The 19,236-nt window shown below is 44.8% G+C and overlaps 1 protein-coding gene across 1 annotated transcript in view; it reads right to left on the bottom strand.

Annotated features, from left to right (window-relative positions):
• Window positions 1–19,236, bottom strand: part of GRIN2B (glutamate ionotropic receptor NMDA type subunit 2B) — a 298,073-nt gene that overhangs the window by 163,712 nt on the left and 115,125 nt on the right. The window contains exon 2 of the mRNA XM_057702074.1: window positions 15,638–16,236. Coding sequence (XP_057558057.1) covers window positions 15,638–16,236 — 599 coding nt within the window. The remainder of the gene's footprint in view (window positions 1–15,637; window positions 16,237–19,236) is intronic.

The following is a 19,236-nucleotide window of genomic DNA, read 5'->3' as shown; positions in this document are numbered from 1 at the left end:
CAGGGGCAGAGGATGGACCAACGGCAAGTTCTGCGGGCTCTGCAGTCAGGCTCTCAGCCCCGGGGCATTATAGGATCATGCCCCAGTCTCATTTGTTTCTGAAATGTCTCTTCCCCCTCAGATATGTCCTGTTCCTTCTTTACATCTCCTGTCAATTTCTTTTTTTATAGACATATTTCCCTGCTGCTTACTAATAACCAGAATGACTGATTCGACAGCTGGTACAACCAAGTGTGGAGAAGTCGGATCCTTTCCCAGTGCTCAGAAGGAATGGGAGAGACAGTCATTTTTTTTTTTTTCCTGGAAAAAAAATAAACTCACAATCTGAAGCACGTGTCACTGCCAGGGCTGACAGACTTAGCATGTGTGTCCTTTACACGCGACCCAAAAGATTTCAAAGCCTGAATCAGTGCTATACTTGCTTTCTTTTCCTGCTTTCCAATTTTACCTTTTCAGTGGAAAAAGAAACATGTCTCAGTTTTCCTGACACCGAGACACATGAACTACCATCTCCCACAGGAAAGAGGAAAAAGAAGCGCCACTCAACTCCCGGCTGTACCCTCGGCTCCTCCAGGAGAGCATATGGAGTTTCTAGGTCACCCTTTTTTTTTTGAAAGTTCTCCAATGTACTATTTTTTTAATTTATTTTATTGAAGTATAGTTGATTTACAATGTTGTGTTAGTTTCTGGTGTACAGAAAAGTGATTCAGCTATACATATGTATTTTCTTTTTCATATTCTTTTGCATTATGGTTCATCATAGGATATTGAATATAGTTCCCTGTACTGTACAGTAGAACCTTCTTGGTTATCCATCCTATATATAATAGTTTGTATCTGCTAATCTCAAACTCCCAGTCCATCCCTCCCTCCCCCACCCGCCTCCCCCTCGGCAACCACGTTTGTTCTCCATGTCTGTAATTCTGTTTCTGTTTCATAGATAAGTTCATCGGTGTCATATTTTAGATTCCACATATAAGTGATATCATATGGTATTTGTCTTTGTCTGTCTGACTTACTCCACTTAGTTTGACAATCTCTAGGTCACCATTTGACTCAGTACCTAAGACAGCGTGGTGGGCTGCTCTGGGGAGATTAACTCTGGTGCCCGTTCTCCTTGCTGCCTGGTTCTGAAGACAACACCAAAGAGTCAGGATGAAATGAAGTTGACATGAGAATAAGGGCAGCAAGGAAAAGGAAACCCCGTAAAGCACAAGAAACATTAAGAATGGCCACGGGTTCTCAGCCACCAAGAGTCATGGGTCCATAATTGTCTGAGGTTCACAGTGCAGGACAGTAGCTACATTTCCTTTTCTCTGCCCTTCACCTCCAGTGCAGAACCCAAAATTGTCTTGTGCAGCCCTGCCATGAAATCCGAAAAAAAAAAAAAAAAAACCCTCTAAATATTTAGAAACAAACAGCTAAACACATAATCCTACTTACAGCACCAGTCACCAGGCATACGCAAAATAAAGCTTTCACTGCCTCCAGGAGACATTCCCAATCCAACCTCGAGGAGCCAGCTCTATATTAGAACATGCCTGGTTGAGCCCAAAAGAGGCGCACACATTCTGTAGCAATTAATAAATGTTTCTTAAGAGTGATTAGTTCCTCCCTCCTGTTATGCTCTTGGTATAGAGACACCAGAAGGCTTTTTAATGGCATTTATAGGCATCTAATAGCCCAGATCTGAAACCTGGAGCTTGGGGGAGCACAAGTATTCTGCATTCATTCCCTCCTGTTCATTCAACAAAGCCCAAGTCTGATGACCCAAGTCTGATGCTGCAAAATGCCATGTGTTCAGCCAGGCACCTTTGTGATAAATGCGGGGAGAGACAGCAGGGTGGGTGGCAGGCAGAGGTCAAGATCAGTGACAACAATCACATAATAATCACCTACTTGGTGGGTGGGTCTGGAGACTGCCACAGTTCTCACTCAGAAATCACAAAGAGCTTTAGCAACAATAATGTAGCATTTCTTTCTCTTCTTCCTCTTATTTCTTTGGACAAATATACGGTTTCTTATGCTATGCAGAGTCTTTAATAAGATGGGCGGCATCACCCTATTCTGAAGAACTCTGTCCTTCCTTAACACAATTCCAAAGCTCTGCCTTGGCCTAGCTTGCTTTCTTGGTCACAGCAGTCAGAATCACCAGAATGCCACACATTATGAAACCACCTGCAAACCCCCACCAGAACATTCTCAAGCCCAACTCAGTGGGTTGCACTGAAGAAGAGCTTCCCTAGCCTCTGGGGGGAGAGTTGTAAGATCAAGACAGCGCACCCTTCTTTTCTTATCTTACCTCTCACCCTGTGTCTTCCTCATTCTAAACTGTTTTTCCTTTCATTCGGTAGCACTTTAGGGAGCAATTCCATTAAATATAATAACAGTGTCGTAATACAAAGAACATCATTTTCTAGTGCTAATAACTTTCATTTTAAAACCACTTGTGTGCTCCAAAATTTAGCAAAGCCTCGATTTCTCATCAAGGCCAGCAGACATCAAATTTGAAGCTTGAAAGTTCTGTTTCCCTTGCATTTGTAATGTAAGTACCAGGGAATTGAAATGCCATTTAAAGTCAGATTTGCTTTGATGCTCAAGCTGCCAGCTTTACTGACAGAAACTCATTTCTGTGTATACAACAGACACACGGAGTCCCCGCAAGAGGACCAAAAACCATATCAGGAGAGCATGACCCCCCGCAAGAGGACCACCAACGCAGGTACCCTCTGTGTACCCCTTCCAGAATTTCCTGTATTTACCTTTTCTGGAATTTAAATTTCATAGCACTGACAGGAATCACAATTTTTAGACTGGTCATCAGGAGAGAATCAAAGGAAAGAATTCTCCCGTTAACGCCAGGTTCAAGTTTGTGCAAATGCTCTCATTGCCTTTCACCCCAGTCGGGTCACTGGGGCCACAAAAATGGCAGCAGAGCTGAGCACAGTGGTGTGCAGCCCTGGCTGCCTTTTCGAATGAACCTGGGAGCATTTAATATAGGCCAGTTCCCAGGCCCCCTCCCCCTCCTGTCCACCCAAATCAGAATTTTGCAGGGTGGGGCCCCAGGATCTGTACACAGTTTCTTAAGCCTTCCCAGGAAAGTCTCACACGTAGTCAGGACTGAGAAACACTGACAGAGGGAACTCCAAACACGGGGAAATGAAGACACTATGGGAGCAAGTCTCACATCAGTACTTCCCTGAGGCTGTTGAATCAGCATCAGGTGATACGTTTCAGAAGCCTCCTTTATCTGGAAAAGGAAAATGTTAGCTTCTCGTGATCACAGCAAACATAGTTTAAGGTGAAGCACCTCATTCTCTCTTACTACCTCTACCCCCAGCTGCCCTGCCGCTGCTCTTGAAATGTTTGTGAGATGCAGGTCTCCTTCCCCCCAGCAAGACCCAAGCTCTGGACTGTTCCCTGTGGTTTTGAGCACACAGTAGGTACCAACGGGTTTGTTCCTTGTGGCTGATGAAGGAGTCTGTAAAAAGCCGAGCACATGGAGAAAGGTTCAGAACACTCAAGTGTTCAACTTGGCTAGTCTGGGTTAATTTTGGAATCCGGGAAGGAAGTGCTTCCCTAAGGATTGAGCCGCTAGAGGCCGCTCTGAGCCAGAGCCTTGATCAACTGTGCAAGGAAGTAAAATCACATCAAAGGGAGAGGAGGGCTGCTGAGTAGACTGGGAGTCATGGCAACACCAAGGCTCCTATTTTTAAACTTGTTGGTGAGTGAGCACACAAAATGCGTGTGTAGGGGGGAGGGGATTCTGAGCTCTTTCAAAAGAATATTCTTTCATGAGGTTTTGAGCTTGCAGGTGGCTAATAACCTGTGACAATGAGATAAAAGAATTCGGCTGGAATCAGTTACATTAGAACCGTTCTTTTCTCCTCTTCAACTCCACTATCTTGTTCTCTATCAGACGAGATCCTTCACCGCCTCGTGTCAGAAGTATCAGGAAATTCTTGATACTTTTAATAAACATATTCTGCCATTCTGATCTCGGTTTCTTAGGCTCATTCTGCTAGCCTCTTAAGCAATTCACTTTGTATTACAAGAAAAATAAGTTCAAACCAGCAAATTGAAAGAACTTTCTGTGGATGTCTCGCTCCACAGAGCAAGGCCAAGCAAAGGGCCGGTGTGTCATCCATACGCCCAGTACCCACAGGGTGCAGGACGTAAAAGGGAGTCAAGAATCTAGCAATGAATGTGACACTGGGAAGTACAGGAAAGCTACCCTCTCCATGTCATGTTTCTTTCACTTTCAACAGCCCTGCTTTTCCTTTTCTCCAGTCTCTGGCACAGGTATTAGCCTTAAACAAATCCAAACTTATCTGACCTGTCAAAACTGAATAGTGGGCTTGGAGGGCATTTGTAAATCATGACAGAGGCCAAGGTCTTGTTTGTTGTATTACATGCCCCTGACAGTGTTTTCCATGCGTCTATAACCTCCAGGAGCCTTGGCGGATCTCAAACAGAAAGCCCGCTCTCCCTTCAGTTCAAAGGACTTTCAGGTCTGCCAAGACTACAAGTTGCTGCTTTTTCATGTGTGGGCTTAAAGGACTTTGGAATATACAAGACTAAGATAAGAAAAAAAAAAATCATCCTTTCTAATTGAAAAGGAAGGTATAAGAAAGATCGCAGCAAGGCTTGTAAATAGAGATGTGAGACACTTCAGGATGGAGAGAAAAAGAAACAGGCCGGGTCTGGACCGTCCCTAACACGTGTGCACGGGACTCTGTTCCCGGGCGGTTTTTGGATTTATCATGGCTTCAGGACAAGAATGCAGCAGAGCGGCCAAGAAAGGAAACTATTACAAAACCACCCTGTCCTGCAGGTTCATCGACATCACAGTGATGCCTAACCGACTCGGCCTCCTCGGCCACAGAACGGTGGACGACGCGGAGCAAAGTACACCCGAAATCGGTCAAGGCTTGGGTTTGAATCCCAACTTTATCTGTACGTAGGGTAGGCAACTGCCTGATTCTTTCTGGATCTCGGTTTCTTTCTCTGAAAAATGGAAGTAATAATGCCTCTGAACAGTACTTTTAAGATTAAATAAGGCTATGTAAAACACTTGGCACACAGAAGTCACTCAATAACTTTTTTTAAGTAAATTTTCTAAATTGCTGAAGCTTAGTGTTTTTAAGTATTAAGCTTTTTCTGATTATAGAAGCATTTTTAAATGGAAAATTTCAGAGAGGTATTATATAGTTTGCTGACTTCTTAAACCAAAGATAATCAATATAATTTAAGCTCTTATTGATGACCTAACAATGACTATGCTATTTTGCAATCAGGGCTGCTTTAAAGGGGTATATGCTTTCCAGGGAGTATAAGGCAGTCTGCCCCAAATGATTTTAGACAAATGTTCCTTTCAAGGTCTTCCGTTGGGTTTTTCTAACACTTTCTGCACCTTGCCATTCTGTTTATGTCTTAACGCTGTCAGCTCGCCTACCTCATTCCCATCACGTTTGTTATTTCCAAGTTGTCATCTGGGAAATCAGATAAGCAAGTATCTCCAGATACTACTGGTCACCTACCAAACACATGGCCTTGACTTTCTCTCTCTAGTTAAGAGGACTCTGGTTTTTAACTGGGCCTGTCACTGCTGAGGTCAAAACCTAAATTAAACTAAATTGAACTTGCCAGCTTCCCTTGCGGCTAGCTGTGGCCATGGGCTGATTTCTGACCCATGGGCTACAAGGAAAGCATGGGACTTCTGGGTGATCTTCTTGAAAGGGAAATAGCTTGCTCTCCTTCCTTCCTAACTTCAATCTGCTGCTTGAAACTAGAGTTCCACAGGCATCTTGGGCCTGGGGATGAAGCTTATAAACAAACGAATAGAAAGCTAGCAGGGGTCTGGGGCCTGATGATCACGTGGCTGCCATACTGGCTCTGGACAAACCACCTAAATATGCTTATGTGTCTTGTTTAAACTGGTTACTGACACTCTGTGCTACATGTAATCCAACTGTCCCACAAGTGTCTTAGATGTGTGTATAATATTAGAGTAAATGAACTCCAAGATAAAATAAGCCACATTCATTTTAGGGCAAGAATTTTGTGTCAGTGATTTTAGCTCAAAGCCCTTTCCTTCTTTCCTTGTGGTTCAACATCATATTGTTGAATATGTGACCCCTCCTCTCCCAGGTAAAAGAGGTAAGTCTATGTGTGAACACACGTGAGATGTGGAAACAGAGCAATGGGAATAATGGCCCTGTGTAGTCTGTGAGGGACACTCACACACACATACCCCCCTGGCTTTTTCTCTACATAGTCAAAATGAGAGAAATCTGACATATTATTAAAATCTAAGTAATAATGGACTATATTATAATGACATTCTATCTTGCTATTTTTGCCTAAACAAAAGTTCCTGATAGATTTTTGTTCAAGGACCAAAAAAAAAAAAGGTAGGAGTGTCTGGAAATGCCTTTGGGAAAATGAAAAGAAAATAAGTATCTGAGTTTCCTCTGTTGATCTCCACCATCAATCTATGCAGTGAGTAGACAAAACCCTCACAGGTTTGTTGTAATGATTCAGTGAGGTGACGTACATGAAGATTCCTTGCATGAAAATGGTCACTTTTATTATCATCATTATTAGCCATGATCATGCCTGACTTGAAGGTTCTGATCATTAGCTTTGATGTCAAACACTAGATGTACTTTGACAAACATCCTCATCTGGACTCCATCTGTGATCTCTTTCAGGGAATGGTGAAAAGGACCACTTAGCATGAATATGACATTGTCACAGTGTGGCTTCCGTGGCTATTTCTGCTGCTTCGTCAGGGAATATCTTTCCTTCAGAAAAGGAAGACATTTACGGATTTCTTAAAATTATATAGACCCACTTGCTTACTGAGTCTGTCTCCTCTGGCCAAACAGTAAATGTGCTAGGGTTACTTAGCAACCATCCTTACAGCCATCGAGATTTTAAAAATGAAATCAGAATGAATGGAAAACACCTTGTTGATATTCACCAGAGCTAACTGCAGGCAGGCCATTTTAAACGATTCTTCCCAACTTCTGGCCCAAATGCAGCCCTTCACATGCAATCAACGAAACGGTCGCAGTGATAGGAAGACGTGTGGAGATGACCTATGTGAAAGTATTTTCATCCAGTTCTCTGAATAATTCTCTATCCACTTGACAGATGCCAAAGAACATACAAAAATCCATGCCGTGTGGATGTCTAACACACGTGCACATGGATGTGTGTGTGCGCATGCAATACACCCAGTCATGTATGACCACCGAAAGCTAAAGGCCTTTAAAGCTTGTACAGGAAAGCTGGTGAGAAGAAGAGAGGGGCAGCACGAGATTAATGAACAGAACACCCTACGGAGAAAGAGATGGGGACGGCTAAAGAAGGAAAGGTGGGGGGCGGCGTGAAGCAGCCGTGAATGAGGGAAAGTAAGGCTGGAGCAGTGAGGGAGGCCGGCAGCAGCCCCCGGCCGGCGGCGGCTGCTGGCAGCCGGACAAGAGGGAGCAGACTCCAGCGGCAGGGGCTCTCATCTGTCAGCAGCAGTCCCTTCACGTGGGAGCGGCCGGCCCGGCTTGGGGACTGGTGCCAGTCTGCACACGCTGACCCCGCCGGGCCCCCCCGGAAGAGAAGGCACCACGGACGAAACCCCGAAGGTCCAGGGAGGGCTCCCCAACCCCAGCTCCCGCGGCCGCTGCCCTCCTCCTCCTCCCCGCGCGCTCCTGGCCGCAGCACTGGGTCAGATCCCTCAGCAACTCCTTGTGAAGGTCAGTCATGCTGAACAGCCCGCATCCTCCCTATCCTTATCGGCCACATCAGGTCCTGGAGGAGTCTTTCCAGGAGTTGACCATCTACGCGTCCATGACAGCTCCATCGGAGAGGAAAGAGAGAAGGGCTCAAACCATGATTTATTTAAAATGTGTGAGGTCTTATATAGATGCAAAAGCCACTGAACCATCTCTGCTCGCAAGAAGCTTGTGTTCGTTAAGCTGACCTTGGCCGGCTGTGGTCCAGCCCTTGCTCAGGCTTCCAGCCCGTGTCTGTAACCATAAATGACAGCACTCTCGCTTTCTGGCAACTCGCCCCCATCCTTACCGCCACCCAGCCAGCCTTTATCCTCTGGTGGGAAGAGAGAGCAGATGGAAAAGCGACGCCCACTCGATTCCTAAATAACACCGGCTTCAATTCCCATTAACTATGAATCTGCACCCTTGTCTGGGTAAGAATCAAGGGAGCGAGGATCATGGCGACATTGCCAGACCAGGGCAAAGGTTAACAGGGGAGGCCCGGCGGCTTGCCAGCCCCTCCAAGGCCACAGTCAGGCAGCCGGGAGGCGGCATGCTCTCTGCAGAGTTCCGCTCCTGCCAGCGGGACGCCTGGGTTCTGCCCCCACCCTGCCTCTCACAGGTGAGGGACCGCTCTGAGATTCCGTTCTTGCATTTGTAAAATCCATTCACCATCCTACCTACCCCCTATCCCGTGAGAATACGTATCTTGAAAGGGTTGGATCAGATGAGCTCTGAGGCCTTGCCCAACTGTGGTGCTCTGATTTGAAGCCAAGTTTTCTTTAAAGCTTGATTACTATGCAGCAGGGTGAGGGGCTGAAATCCAGGTCCCTGAGGCAGACCCAGGCCAGATCCTGGCATCACACTGCCCAGGCCTGGGCCTTGGATTTCTTAAAAACATGTAAAATGGGGATAATGACTCCTGCCTTCATTCATGCTTTTATTGGACAAATATTCATCAAGTGCCTACAATGTCTCAGGCACTGTGCTGGAAACACAGACGTTAAAAAAAAAAAAATCTTGCTCTCCTGGAGCTTAAATTCAACCCAGGGGAGTGAGACAACAAAATATTTTAAAATAAAATATATACAATATGTCAGATAAGCGCCACAGAGAGAAATGAAGCAGCAGATGAGCACAGGGATCTTGGAAGGACAGGAAGTACAAGGTGCCCTTCAAAGGGTGATTGGAGGATGTCTCCTGAGGACATTGGCATGGATCAGGATTTTTGAGGGGATCCAAGTGGACAATTACACGATGCCGGGTGTGCAGTAAGTATTCAGAAAGGTAACCAATACTGGAGTCACTAACTTCGCCAGCCTGCCTGATGACGGGGCTGCTTTGAGCATATGCCTGTGACCCTCTTCCTAACCCGGACCATCGCCACCAACCCACGTGCTTTCTGGGGCAGAGTGTGCTCTCAGAATGAGCCTGTCTGCTTTCTCCACGGAGAGCCACCGTCCTGCTCTGCTCTCTTTTCCTTCCTCTTCGAGACCATCCTATTCCTTCCTGTGGATGCTGGACCACCTGTGTCTTCCTGCCCAGCGCAAATGGGCATCCTGCCCTGCTCAAAAGTGTCCTCAGTGAAATGGAATTCTTTTCCCACTCGCTCCCCTTCTGTATCTCCTGCCCTCTCCTCCAAATTGTACATAGTTTTTTAAAGGAGGAGGAAAAGAGTAGGGAGGAAGAGGAGGAGGAGGAAAAAGAAAGAGAAGAAAGAGGAAACACCAAATATGTCATTGGTAGGTTTTTTAAATTTTGCAAGTCAGCTCTAGAATTAAACAGTGATTCAGGAAAGAATCATGTAGGGGTCTCAGTGTTAAACAGTTGAGAATGCTCTTCACACGTTTGAATTTAAGGGAAAGAAGCAAACATCACTTGGTGAAATGACCACCTATGTATGTGACATGAGGATGGTGAAAGACACAGAAAAACAGAAGAGCTTGAATCATCCTCACATTGTCATTCCCCCACGAACAGTTAAAGGTTTCTTTGCCTGAACTACAATCCGCACTGAATACACCTTTTAGGATACTTACTAGATCCTTCAGTTATTTTCCCAAATTTATATTTCCTGCTACACCACCGAGCAGATGAAGTCTCTCTGTATATATGCAGGTTGTGTCTTGCTTTACTGAACATTTCACATGAATCTACTAGAATCTAAGGAAACTCCTTAGATTCTAGCAGATTTCTTTACTCAGGTAAAGACCCACAGCCCTAACAGTCCACTTATAGCTATGCATTCATGGAAACTTTTGACTGGTTCACATGTAAATTCTATTAAGTGAACCTGTAATACCTATTTGCCTTCCTGTAAATCTGCCTGTGCTTTGGTACTCTATGAATATTTAACAGCAACTAAGAGATGGGTTATGACCAAGCCGCTCTTGCCCATGGTGTCTAAAAACGAATCGACTCAATTCCTCGTTTATTTCTTAACCTCTCAGCACTTTCCAGGCCAAGAGAGTCAAGGAGGCATCCCATGGGAATAATCCCCCTAATATAGTGGTCTCGAGGATGTGGCATCTGCCCCAAGGTTAAAGGAAGATCATGTTCATTGCAGCTCTGTTAATAAGAACTTCACAAAGCACCTTTCTTCACGCCGGCTACTCCCATCGCCCGAAGGCTGGACCAGAGGATTCTGGCCTTCTGAGATGGCAACTCCCACGGGGAAGGAAGAATCTGGGGGTGGTGGGGGATAGTGCGAGGCAGCTGTCGGGTAGGAAGCCTGAGGACAGCAGGGGAAAACAATTAGGCAAGATTCACAAGAGGTCTGCTAGGTTGGGATCCAGCCATCTCAAAGAGCAACTGTCTTCTCTACGAGTCCCCAAAGTTGCCGTGTGTGAAAAGTAAGAGCACTGGGTCCTCAGCCCAGAGGGGAGTGGCAGGAGCACCACCATCTGAGTGAGAGAAACTCACTGGCCAAGTATTGGAGGCACATTAAGAATGAAACTCACCGTCAGCTGCTCCTCCAGGGAAGTGATAAAGAGAAAATATAGACGTGCGCCTACTAACAGCTACCAATTCTTCTCTAACTCAGGGGGATAAGGAAGGGTTTAGACAACTGGCTTGATCACTTTCCAGACACTTTCAGGTCATCTGGTACCCAAAGGTTTTCAGATTTTTCTTGAGAACTAAGAAGATCCTTCACTTGAAGAACACATGGCATAAGAAATTCTCCAACTCTTTCAACCAAATACAGTTCCCAGTTGGAATAAAATGCTCTCAGCACGTCTTGGTGTAAATGTTCTCTACTACATTTACTAATAAGGCATAAATGAATGCTACAAAGTCCTAAAAGAATATTAATTCTTATTAGTATACAAAGTAGAATGGTCATACTTAGCAAATAATAATAATAATAATAATAATTTAGGAGCCCTGTAACATTTGAATTTCTGATAAACAACAAATTATCTTTTAACATTAGTAGGTACCACGCAATATTTGGGACAGACTTATGCTAAAAAAAATTCATCATTTATCTGAAATTCAAATTTAGGGGGCCAAGCTTCCAGGAGCCAAGAAGTTATCAGTAAGGAATTGGGATGGATACATGATAAGTAACATTCATTCGACAGTCAACGAAATAGTCATTTTAAGGATTCTCTCTCAGAATGCTTATATATCATTAAAAATTTTTTTTTCCTTCTGTAACTAACAAGTAAATCACTTCAAATATGTATCTCTCTTTGGGATTCAGGGATATCATAGAACCTCCTGTCTGTGATCCCTAAATCCAGACTTAGGAACTTCCCTCACGCAGAAAGAAAGCCACAGTCCGGTCAGGTATGAGTGAGGGATTTTCCTCCCTTTGCAATGCTTCTGGGGACAGACGACAGGACCTGTGAAGGCTACTGGATTTTCAGCAGGTGAGAGCAGAAGCCGTTTCCTGACTCTGTATTCCCGGTGCCATTCCGGGCTGGATCCCAGATACATCCTGAGGAGCCTTCCTGGGGGTGCTGCTGCTGCTGCTGGGAGATGAGCATCAGGCCAAAGGAAAAGTCCTCCTCGGGGAAACAGCTAAGCATTTGCAACAATTTCATTTGCAAGATTTCCTGCTGTGGCTAAATGCTGTGGCTGCTTGGTTTGTTATTTAAAAGAGTGACCCTAGTGAGACCAGAGCTCTGGTGGGGGGGGGGGGGGGGGCGGGGCGGGGCGGTGCACAGTGGGGAGAGAAGCTGATTTCAGACCAGGAGAAGGAGGAGGAGCTCTGAGGATGCCTAACTGAATTTCAATGATGAGTAGAGTGCTGTGGTCCTTAGAGTCCCTGTGAGTCAACCCCAGTCCTTCCTGGGTCCTGATAGAAAAGTATATTAAAATACTAAGAGATGCTAAGGGTTGGATTCTAGAACCATGAGCAGCTGCATCTAGGAGGAGGGGAAGGAAAAGGCAATGGAGAAGAGCGAGGGATGCAGGTCCATGGACAGGGGAGAGAGCCCAGAGGACATGTCCAGCAGGCAGTCAGAGACAGAAGCCTGGAAGATGCTGGGAACTGGGGCAGAGGAGAAGGTTCATAGAGGAAACAGCTTAGCTGAGGAGTGTTCTGATAAGTTTGGTGAGACCTTTACACAATGTACTTGGGAAATTGAGGGAAGGTGGACTTTCTCTCTCTGCTCTGCACTGGTACTCGAGCAAAGTAGGAATAATCTGTCCTACAACATCCTTGTTCCTTTTAGGACTCCTGGGCCTGAGAAGATGGAGGTGGGCATTTGTGGTCCTCTTGATGATAACCTCTGAGCAAGGAGTACAGAGGACTGAGGAGGGCCACAAGAGATGGTGATAGAGGTTAAAACCTATTGTGATTTCAGAGATATGGTGGTTAGAGACCAGTCTTCTGAGATAACATTTATAGTCTAATGTGAAGTAAGCCAAATGGAAGATACTATCTTCAGATCACTGCTTACCCAGAGGAAGTTTTAAGATAAAAGCAGGCACTCCTGAACCATATGTATGGACCCTAAGGTAATACTCGATTTTCCTGTGTTGTTTGGCAGATGTTCTCTTTTCGTTCATTTTGGTTTTAATGAACAAATATTTGGGAAAATAATCTGAATCAAATTTGAATTTAACACTAAAAATGGGGAGAACACATGAATGTACAGAACCAAATATATGGTAAGTTTTTAAAGGAAGTGCCCCTTATCTTGCAAAGAGGAGCAGAACAAGCACGCTCCCATGAGGCAGGAAGGCACTGGGCAGCTCAGCATCTTGGAGGATGGCATTCACTCCCTCCAGATGTCTTCCCTGTGCCACACAAATGAGGAAGACACAAAGGTCCCTGCTTTCACAGAACTTACAGGAAAGAGATAATAAAGCACATAAAGACGACCGTCTTCACTGGAAAGATACAGGATGCAGGGAAGGTGTGTAACCAAGTGATGTTAGTCTAGGGCTCAGCTTCCAGGGGAATGGATGCCAAGACTGAATCCTGAGGGATGAAGCGAAGGAGGCAGGTGAAAGGGCATGAGCATCTGTGTATGGCTGGGCAGGGGCACCTGGAGAGCACATTCAAGGCAGTGGTAGGAGCTGGAAGGGAGAGAGAACATGCTAAGTTCAGTGCAGCAGGAAAGCGGTGTTGAAGGGACAGAGTGGCACGAGACAATTTTGGAAAGCTAGGAAGGCTCACACTGTGGAAGACTCTATAAACCATATTAAGGAGATGAGACTTTATTATAGGAGCAATGAAAAGCCGCTGAAAGCTATTAAGCAAGAGAGTGATGAAATCACATTTTCATTTTAGATCACTCTGGCTGCAGAGGAGATTGAAAAGAAGCAGAACTAGGAGCCAGAAGATATTTAAGAGGCCCTGTAGCAATGCGGGTAGGAAGAGGTGGACCAGGCTATGGCACAGGGATGAAAATAAGCGAAAGCTCTCCAGGGAAAATCCACTGTCAAGGTCATGACTGGCTATGAGATGTCAGGGCTATGGCATCAAGGACACCTTAGACATTTTTATTTTAGGAAACTGGGTAACAGAATGTCCCCTTTATACGTGGTGCCAATTTGGCTAGAAGAGGGTGGGAGGGTTGATGGGAGAGGAGACAACAGTGTGGCTTTGGATATGGTAAGTTCTAGGGCCTGTGGCATCCAAAGGAACAGATGTGGTCATAGTTAGAGAGACAGACATGGGGCTCAAGGGAGAGGTTTCAGCCAGAGATGTCAGTTTGGGGGAACTTACAGACATTGACTGTGTTCTTGGCAACAGATGAGAAAAGAAGAGAGTCTAGGGAATTCCCTGGTGGTCCAGCAGTTATAACCCCGTGCTTTCACTGGCAAGGGCCTGGGTTTGGGTTTGATCCCTGGTTGGGGAACTAAGACCCCGCAAGTCATGTGGCATGGCCAAAAAAAAGAGAGAGAGAGAGAGAGAGAAAGAAAAGAGGTCTAGGACAGAACCCTGAGAAGCACCAATATTTAAGAAATGTGTAAAGGAAGAAGCATGCCGGTGGGTGCTGAGACAGAATTACCAGGGAGGCAGGAAGAAAACCTAGACAGTCTATACCAATGAGTGGGGATAATCAGGGACGGCAGAGAGAGCAGAGTTCAAGGCGAGGAAATATCAGGACTGGATCACGGATGCAGCCACAGTAAAACGACTTTTAGTGCCAACTAAAATCCTGAATTAGGAGCTTAGTCAAGAGGCTATAGAGTCCAAGTCCCTTCCAGAAGTTAAACTAGTATAAGCAGGTACATATGCAACCGCCTCTACATGTATTTCAACCTCCCTGGAGTACACTTCCTAATATTTTATTTCTTAAGCTGGATGGTGGGTACCCGAGTATGTATTAAGTTTTTCTCAATATCTTTCTATATTTCTGACATAGTTCATAATAAAGGCAACATGGATACCCAAAATACACTGCTGAGTGAAAGGCAGATTACTGAACAGTGTCTGGTTATATTTCCATTTATGTAAAATTACAGATTTATCTCCATGTAGGCATACATGAACAGGGAGATATCTAGAAAGATGGTCACTTATTTCAACAATGATTGTTTCTGGTTAGTCAGATTTAAGGTCATTTTTACTTTCTTTTGTGACCTCTTCTATATTGTTTGAATTTTTGCAGTGTATGCATGTGGCAGTTTTATACAAATAACAAAAACACAAAAGTATTGTGTAGAATCTTCTACCCCACACTATCACACAATGGCCCCTAAGAGGATGTGGTGCCGTCATAGTTGGATTCTGAGGTGAGGTCAGGGGAGCAGAATTCCACCCACACCGTCTTCTCATTCAATAAGCCAGACTAAGAGCAACCATAAAAGTCACCGCTACAGCAGCACCCTCACTTAATCTTAAGGCACAGAGAGGAGACGCAAAGGCAGCTTGAAAACCAAGGGACAAATTCCTTCACGTGCCTACAGACCGGGGTTCTCTAGTCCCCGTTCCCTCTCCGTATGGCAGCATCCCGAAGGGAAGGGGGCTGGTCTCCCCTCATTGCTATGCCTGTCTCGTCTTTCACAGTGATCAGGTGTGTAGCCATCAGAGAGCCCTGGGATCACCTCCAAACTGAACCTCTTACTTTCTGCGTGACTTCGCACAATTTACAACTACAAGCCAATTGTAAAATGCAAGCAATTTTTAAAAGCTGCCTAATAAGAGTCGTTGCCTTGAAGGTTAAATGAGGTCGAACACACAAAACATTTAGAGTAAGACCTGGCACGTGGGAAGTGGTCAAGAAGGGGGAGCTGTTCTGTATTTCTTAGAACAGGAACACAGCACAGAGAGCTCCCACCGTCATGAACCATCGCCATCCCAGTGGCCAGCCTTCCACCTCAGACATCTTGAACTGCTCCTCCCGCAGTTTCTGAACCTCCAACCCAGTCATGGAAGCTCTCCTCTGACCTCCCACACTCACCTGTTCAGCATATTGGACTGGTAGATTCTCTTCTCATGGGTGTTGTAACAGCTGCTTTTGGGCTCAGGGATGAAGCTGTGTTCAGACAGCATGTCAGAAGCAGCGGTGGTGATGATGGCGATTCCATCCCTCACTCTGGCAGGGAGGCCATAGTCCCATTCATCATAGGACACAGAGATCAGCCCGGTGGGGAACTCCGAGGGCACTGTGTCTGTGTCCCCTGCCACCAGACTAGGCACAATCCACGTGTAGCCGTAGCCAGTCAGCCCTACTGAGTTAGCCACCTCGAAGATGTAGGTGGCTTCTTCCTTAGTACAATAAAGTAGAATGATGGGGCTTTGAAGTTTCTTGAGCTGGTTCTGGATCTTAGAATCTCCATCGTCCAGGGACATGTCCAGCAGGAGGACTTCCTCTAACTCCCAGCCCACGAAGCTATTCTCGATGGTGCTGCGAATCTTGTTTACAAAGTCCTGGTAGCCAGGGAAGTAGGTGGTGACGATAGAGAAGATGTACCAGTCATACTCTTCCATGATGTTGAGCATCACGGAAGCTTGCTGTTCAATCGATGGGCCAAACTGGAAGAACATTGAGGATTCATCCTAGAGTAGTGAACACAAAGAAAGAAAAAGAGAGAGAAAAATCAAAACAAAGATGGTGAGGGAGAGTTTGAACCAGTTGGATACAAAGATTTTGTTCATTATTTACTTTTTCCACATAATGCCTTTAAAATAGGATATGTTTGAATTGCAAATATTTGTTAAACTTTGCTTCCTAAAACCTTTCTCTCGGGAAAATCAACATGGGTCTATACTCTCCTTGTCTGAAATCCTTGGGGCTGCTGCAGAGCCTTGGGCAGCTTCCTAAAATCAAATATGTTAGTATTTCTAGAGCAAAACATAGGAGTCATATAAAGCAGGATAAAGAGTCACATAAAGCAGGAAAAAGACCGTAAGTGGCCTCCTGTCAGTTCAGGTCAGGTTTTGCTGTCAAGTGAGTCACATAAATACAAACACATACTTTCCATTTCTCGAGCCTTTCGGATTTATCAACTGTGGATGTGTTATCGCTCAGTTGGAGTGAATAATCCAAAATGCCATCAATCTGCCCTTAAATCTACCTCTAGTGGCCCAGGAGGTGGGTGGTACTCAGGTATGGCTAGTAGGGAAGCACACTGTAGTACAAGATTTGTTCAGTGTATTTTCTATAAAGACATAACTGTTAAATGAATAGCACATGGAGTTTTCTCTCTGTCTTCTACTCTGATAATGAGGTATGTAGGTTAGAGTAAGGCACAAATAGTTTATGTAAGCTACAAGTTAGAATGACTAGTCTTCCAGGTCATATAGGATTAAACTTTATCTAAGAACAACATACAAAGGATTGTTCTTTCTCTTACCTATATCATGCCACAGGTCTCCATCTGACCTGTGTATTACACATGACCCTCTGTCAATTCTAAGCATCTTACATTTTCTCCCACCTTTTGAGGAGGAAGCCATTATAAATTTCTCCCATTTTAAGCTGTATTTCACCTGCTGTTCGGCGATGTCAAGCCCTGCATTTTATCTTGATCTGACAGCTATAAGAATATGAAACCACAAAATGAAGACCCTCTCAGCCTTGTCCTTCTCTTTCAGCCCATTTTTCCGTGACTTCCTCCTGGGTAATGGCATCTTTTTTCTTGGTCAGTGGTCCCTATCTCCTATCTGATGGTTCAACTCCATTTTATTACAATAAAAGCTAACAAAGTTGTGTCTTTAATTCAAAGAGGCAGTTCTTTTTTATCCCCCAAACTAGAGCTTCAAAGTACGGTTGCAAGAGATCAGGCTTTTAAACGAAATGAGGCAGTGATTTCTTAGTTCAGGAACATATTGTTGCACAGCTGAGAAATTGCTGAGTATTTTTTGGGCACCCACTATTGAAAAAAATTCAGGCTGGGAAATATCCAGCTGGTGTCCAAAGACCCTGATTTGGCAACCAAAGCTGCCAGCCCCTCGAGGCTCTGCCAGAGCTGTATGTGCTTCACGTGGCTTGAACGCTTCACATATCCCACAAGCGACCCAGAATGAAATAGTTGCTGCTTAGTCATTTGGGGGCAACTCCTTTTACTAAGGGTAAAATGGTGCTTGTAATGGTTACCTCCCCTGGCTTAAACATACACTCAAAGAGGAGCCCCGTAGCCACATGGAATTCAGAGAAGTAGAGAGGGTAGGGCCCTGAGAATGGGTGGGGAGGGAATGGAAATTAATTCAGAATAGAACAACTCTTTCATGTGTGGCCAGCCCTTGCTCCTGGTCTTCTACTTCAACGCAAGTATGTACTGCTCTTCAGGTGAAGCTGACCTCATCCTTAGGTCTTAGGATATAGTAAGACTCCAGGACAATAAAGCTTAATTATGACAAGACTTGTCAGGGGCCCACAGAGAACCACAACAACAGGAAAGAAAGGCCTTTGACAGAACAACTCACCCAGAGTGGTTATCAGTCGAAAGAGACAGCCACTTGTTTTCCTTGTTACTTTCAGCTAAATTAGGGAATTTGGGAGATTCTCAAATGAGAGGTATCATCGACTGAGTTTTCACCAGCCCAGTGGACATATATCAAAGTGATGAAAGCTTCCAAATGTACCTTGAAATGCACAAAGCAAGTGTACCCATTCTATGATAAATGAACATATCAAAAGGAGGTTCTTGAATACCCATAAAGCTCCACCTACAATGATACCAGAGCTGGTTCAAATACACAGCTAGAGATAGCCTTGAAAGAAAACCCATGGGGGTCCATAGTAAATGAGCCATGCTAATGAGATTGAATTTAAAAGATAATCAATCTACTATATACCAAACCTGACCCTCTCCTCCTTAGTCTTCTCTTAAAACTCTCTCACAATGATAAATGAGCTCCTAAAGAAACTGCCAGCTACTATGTGAAGAAACCTAACATATGGTAAAAGTAAGAAAAGAGAAAAATTGATATTCTTACGCCCACTACATCCTCATCTAACCTTCTAATTCTCTCATCCTCCACAATCATCCTTTTTCCAGTTCCTCTGCTCCCATCAATGCCCAGTGCAACCATATTATCTTGCCAATGCTTCGTTAAATAAGGATGCCTTACATGGCCATTTTACCTGTGGCAGCAAGAGGAGGTTAATGAAACCAAACAGGAATCAAGAGACAGAGTTACAGCTTGGGCAAATGTTTCCCGGTATAAGGAGTGGTCCAGCATTATTAATTTAGTTGACACATCAATCTGGTGTAGAGCAATCGGGAATGGAACAGCTCTTTTTCAACAAAGCTTTGTGCTAACTATAAGTTGTAAGCAGTGACAGGCTTTGCAAATTATGGTCACAGCCACAAATCAAAGAGCAATCTTCATGTGTGCATGGAGTGGAAAGGACTGGTGGCCAAGCATTCATCTTTGCAGGCTCCCAGCATGCATTGTGATCACCACAAGAAGCAGCATCTTCTAGGATGAAGGACAGCGATATAATTCAGCTCACTACACTTTTCCACTTACATTTTTATCTCCTAATGTCATTACAGAATGTTATGTGCAGGGGTCCTTGGAGCAGTCTCCTCCTCTGGAAGATTCCCAGTC

This window comes from Hippopotamus amphibius, chromosome 12 (assembly GCF_030028045.1).
Source record: "Hippopotamus amphibius kiboko isolate mHipAmp2 chromosome 12, mHipAmp2.hap2, whole genome shotgun sequence".
Classification (NCBI taxonomy): Eukaryota; Metazoa; Chordata; class Mammalia; order Artiodactyla; family Hippopotamidae; genus Hippopotamus; species Hippopotamus amphibius.
The sequence above is the reverse complement of the archived record's forward strand: the minus strand, read 5'-3'. Positions and strand labels throughout refer to the sequence as shown.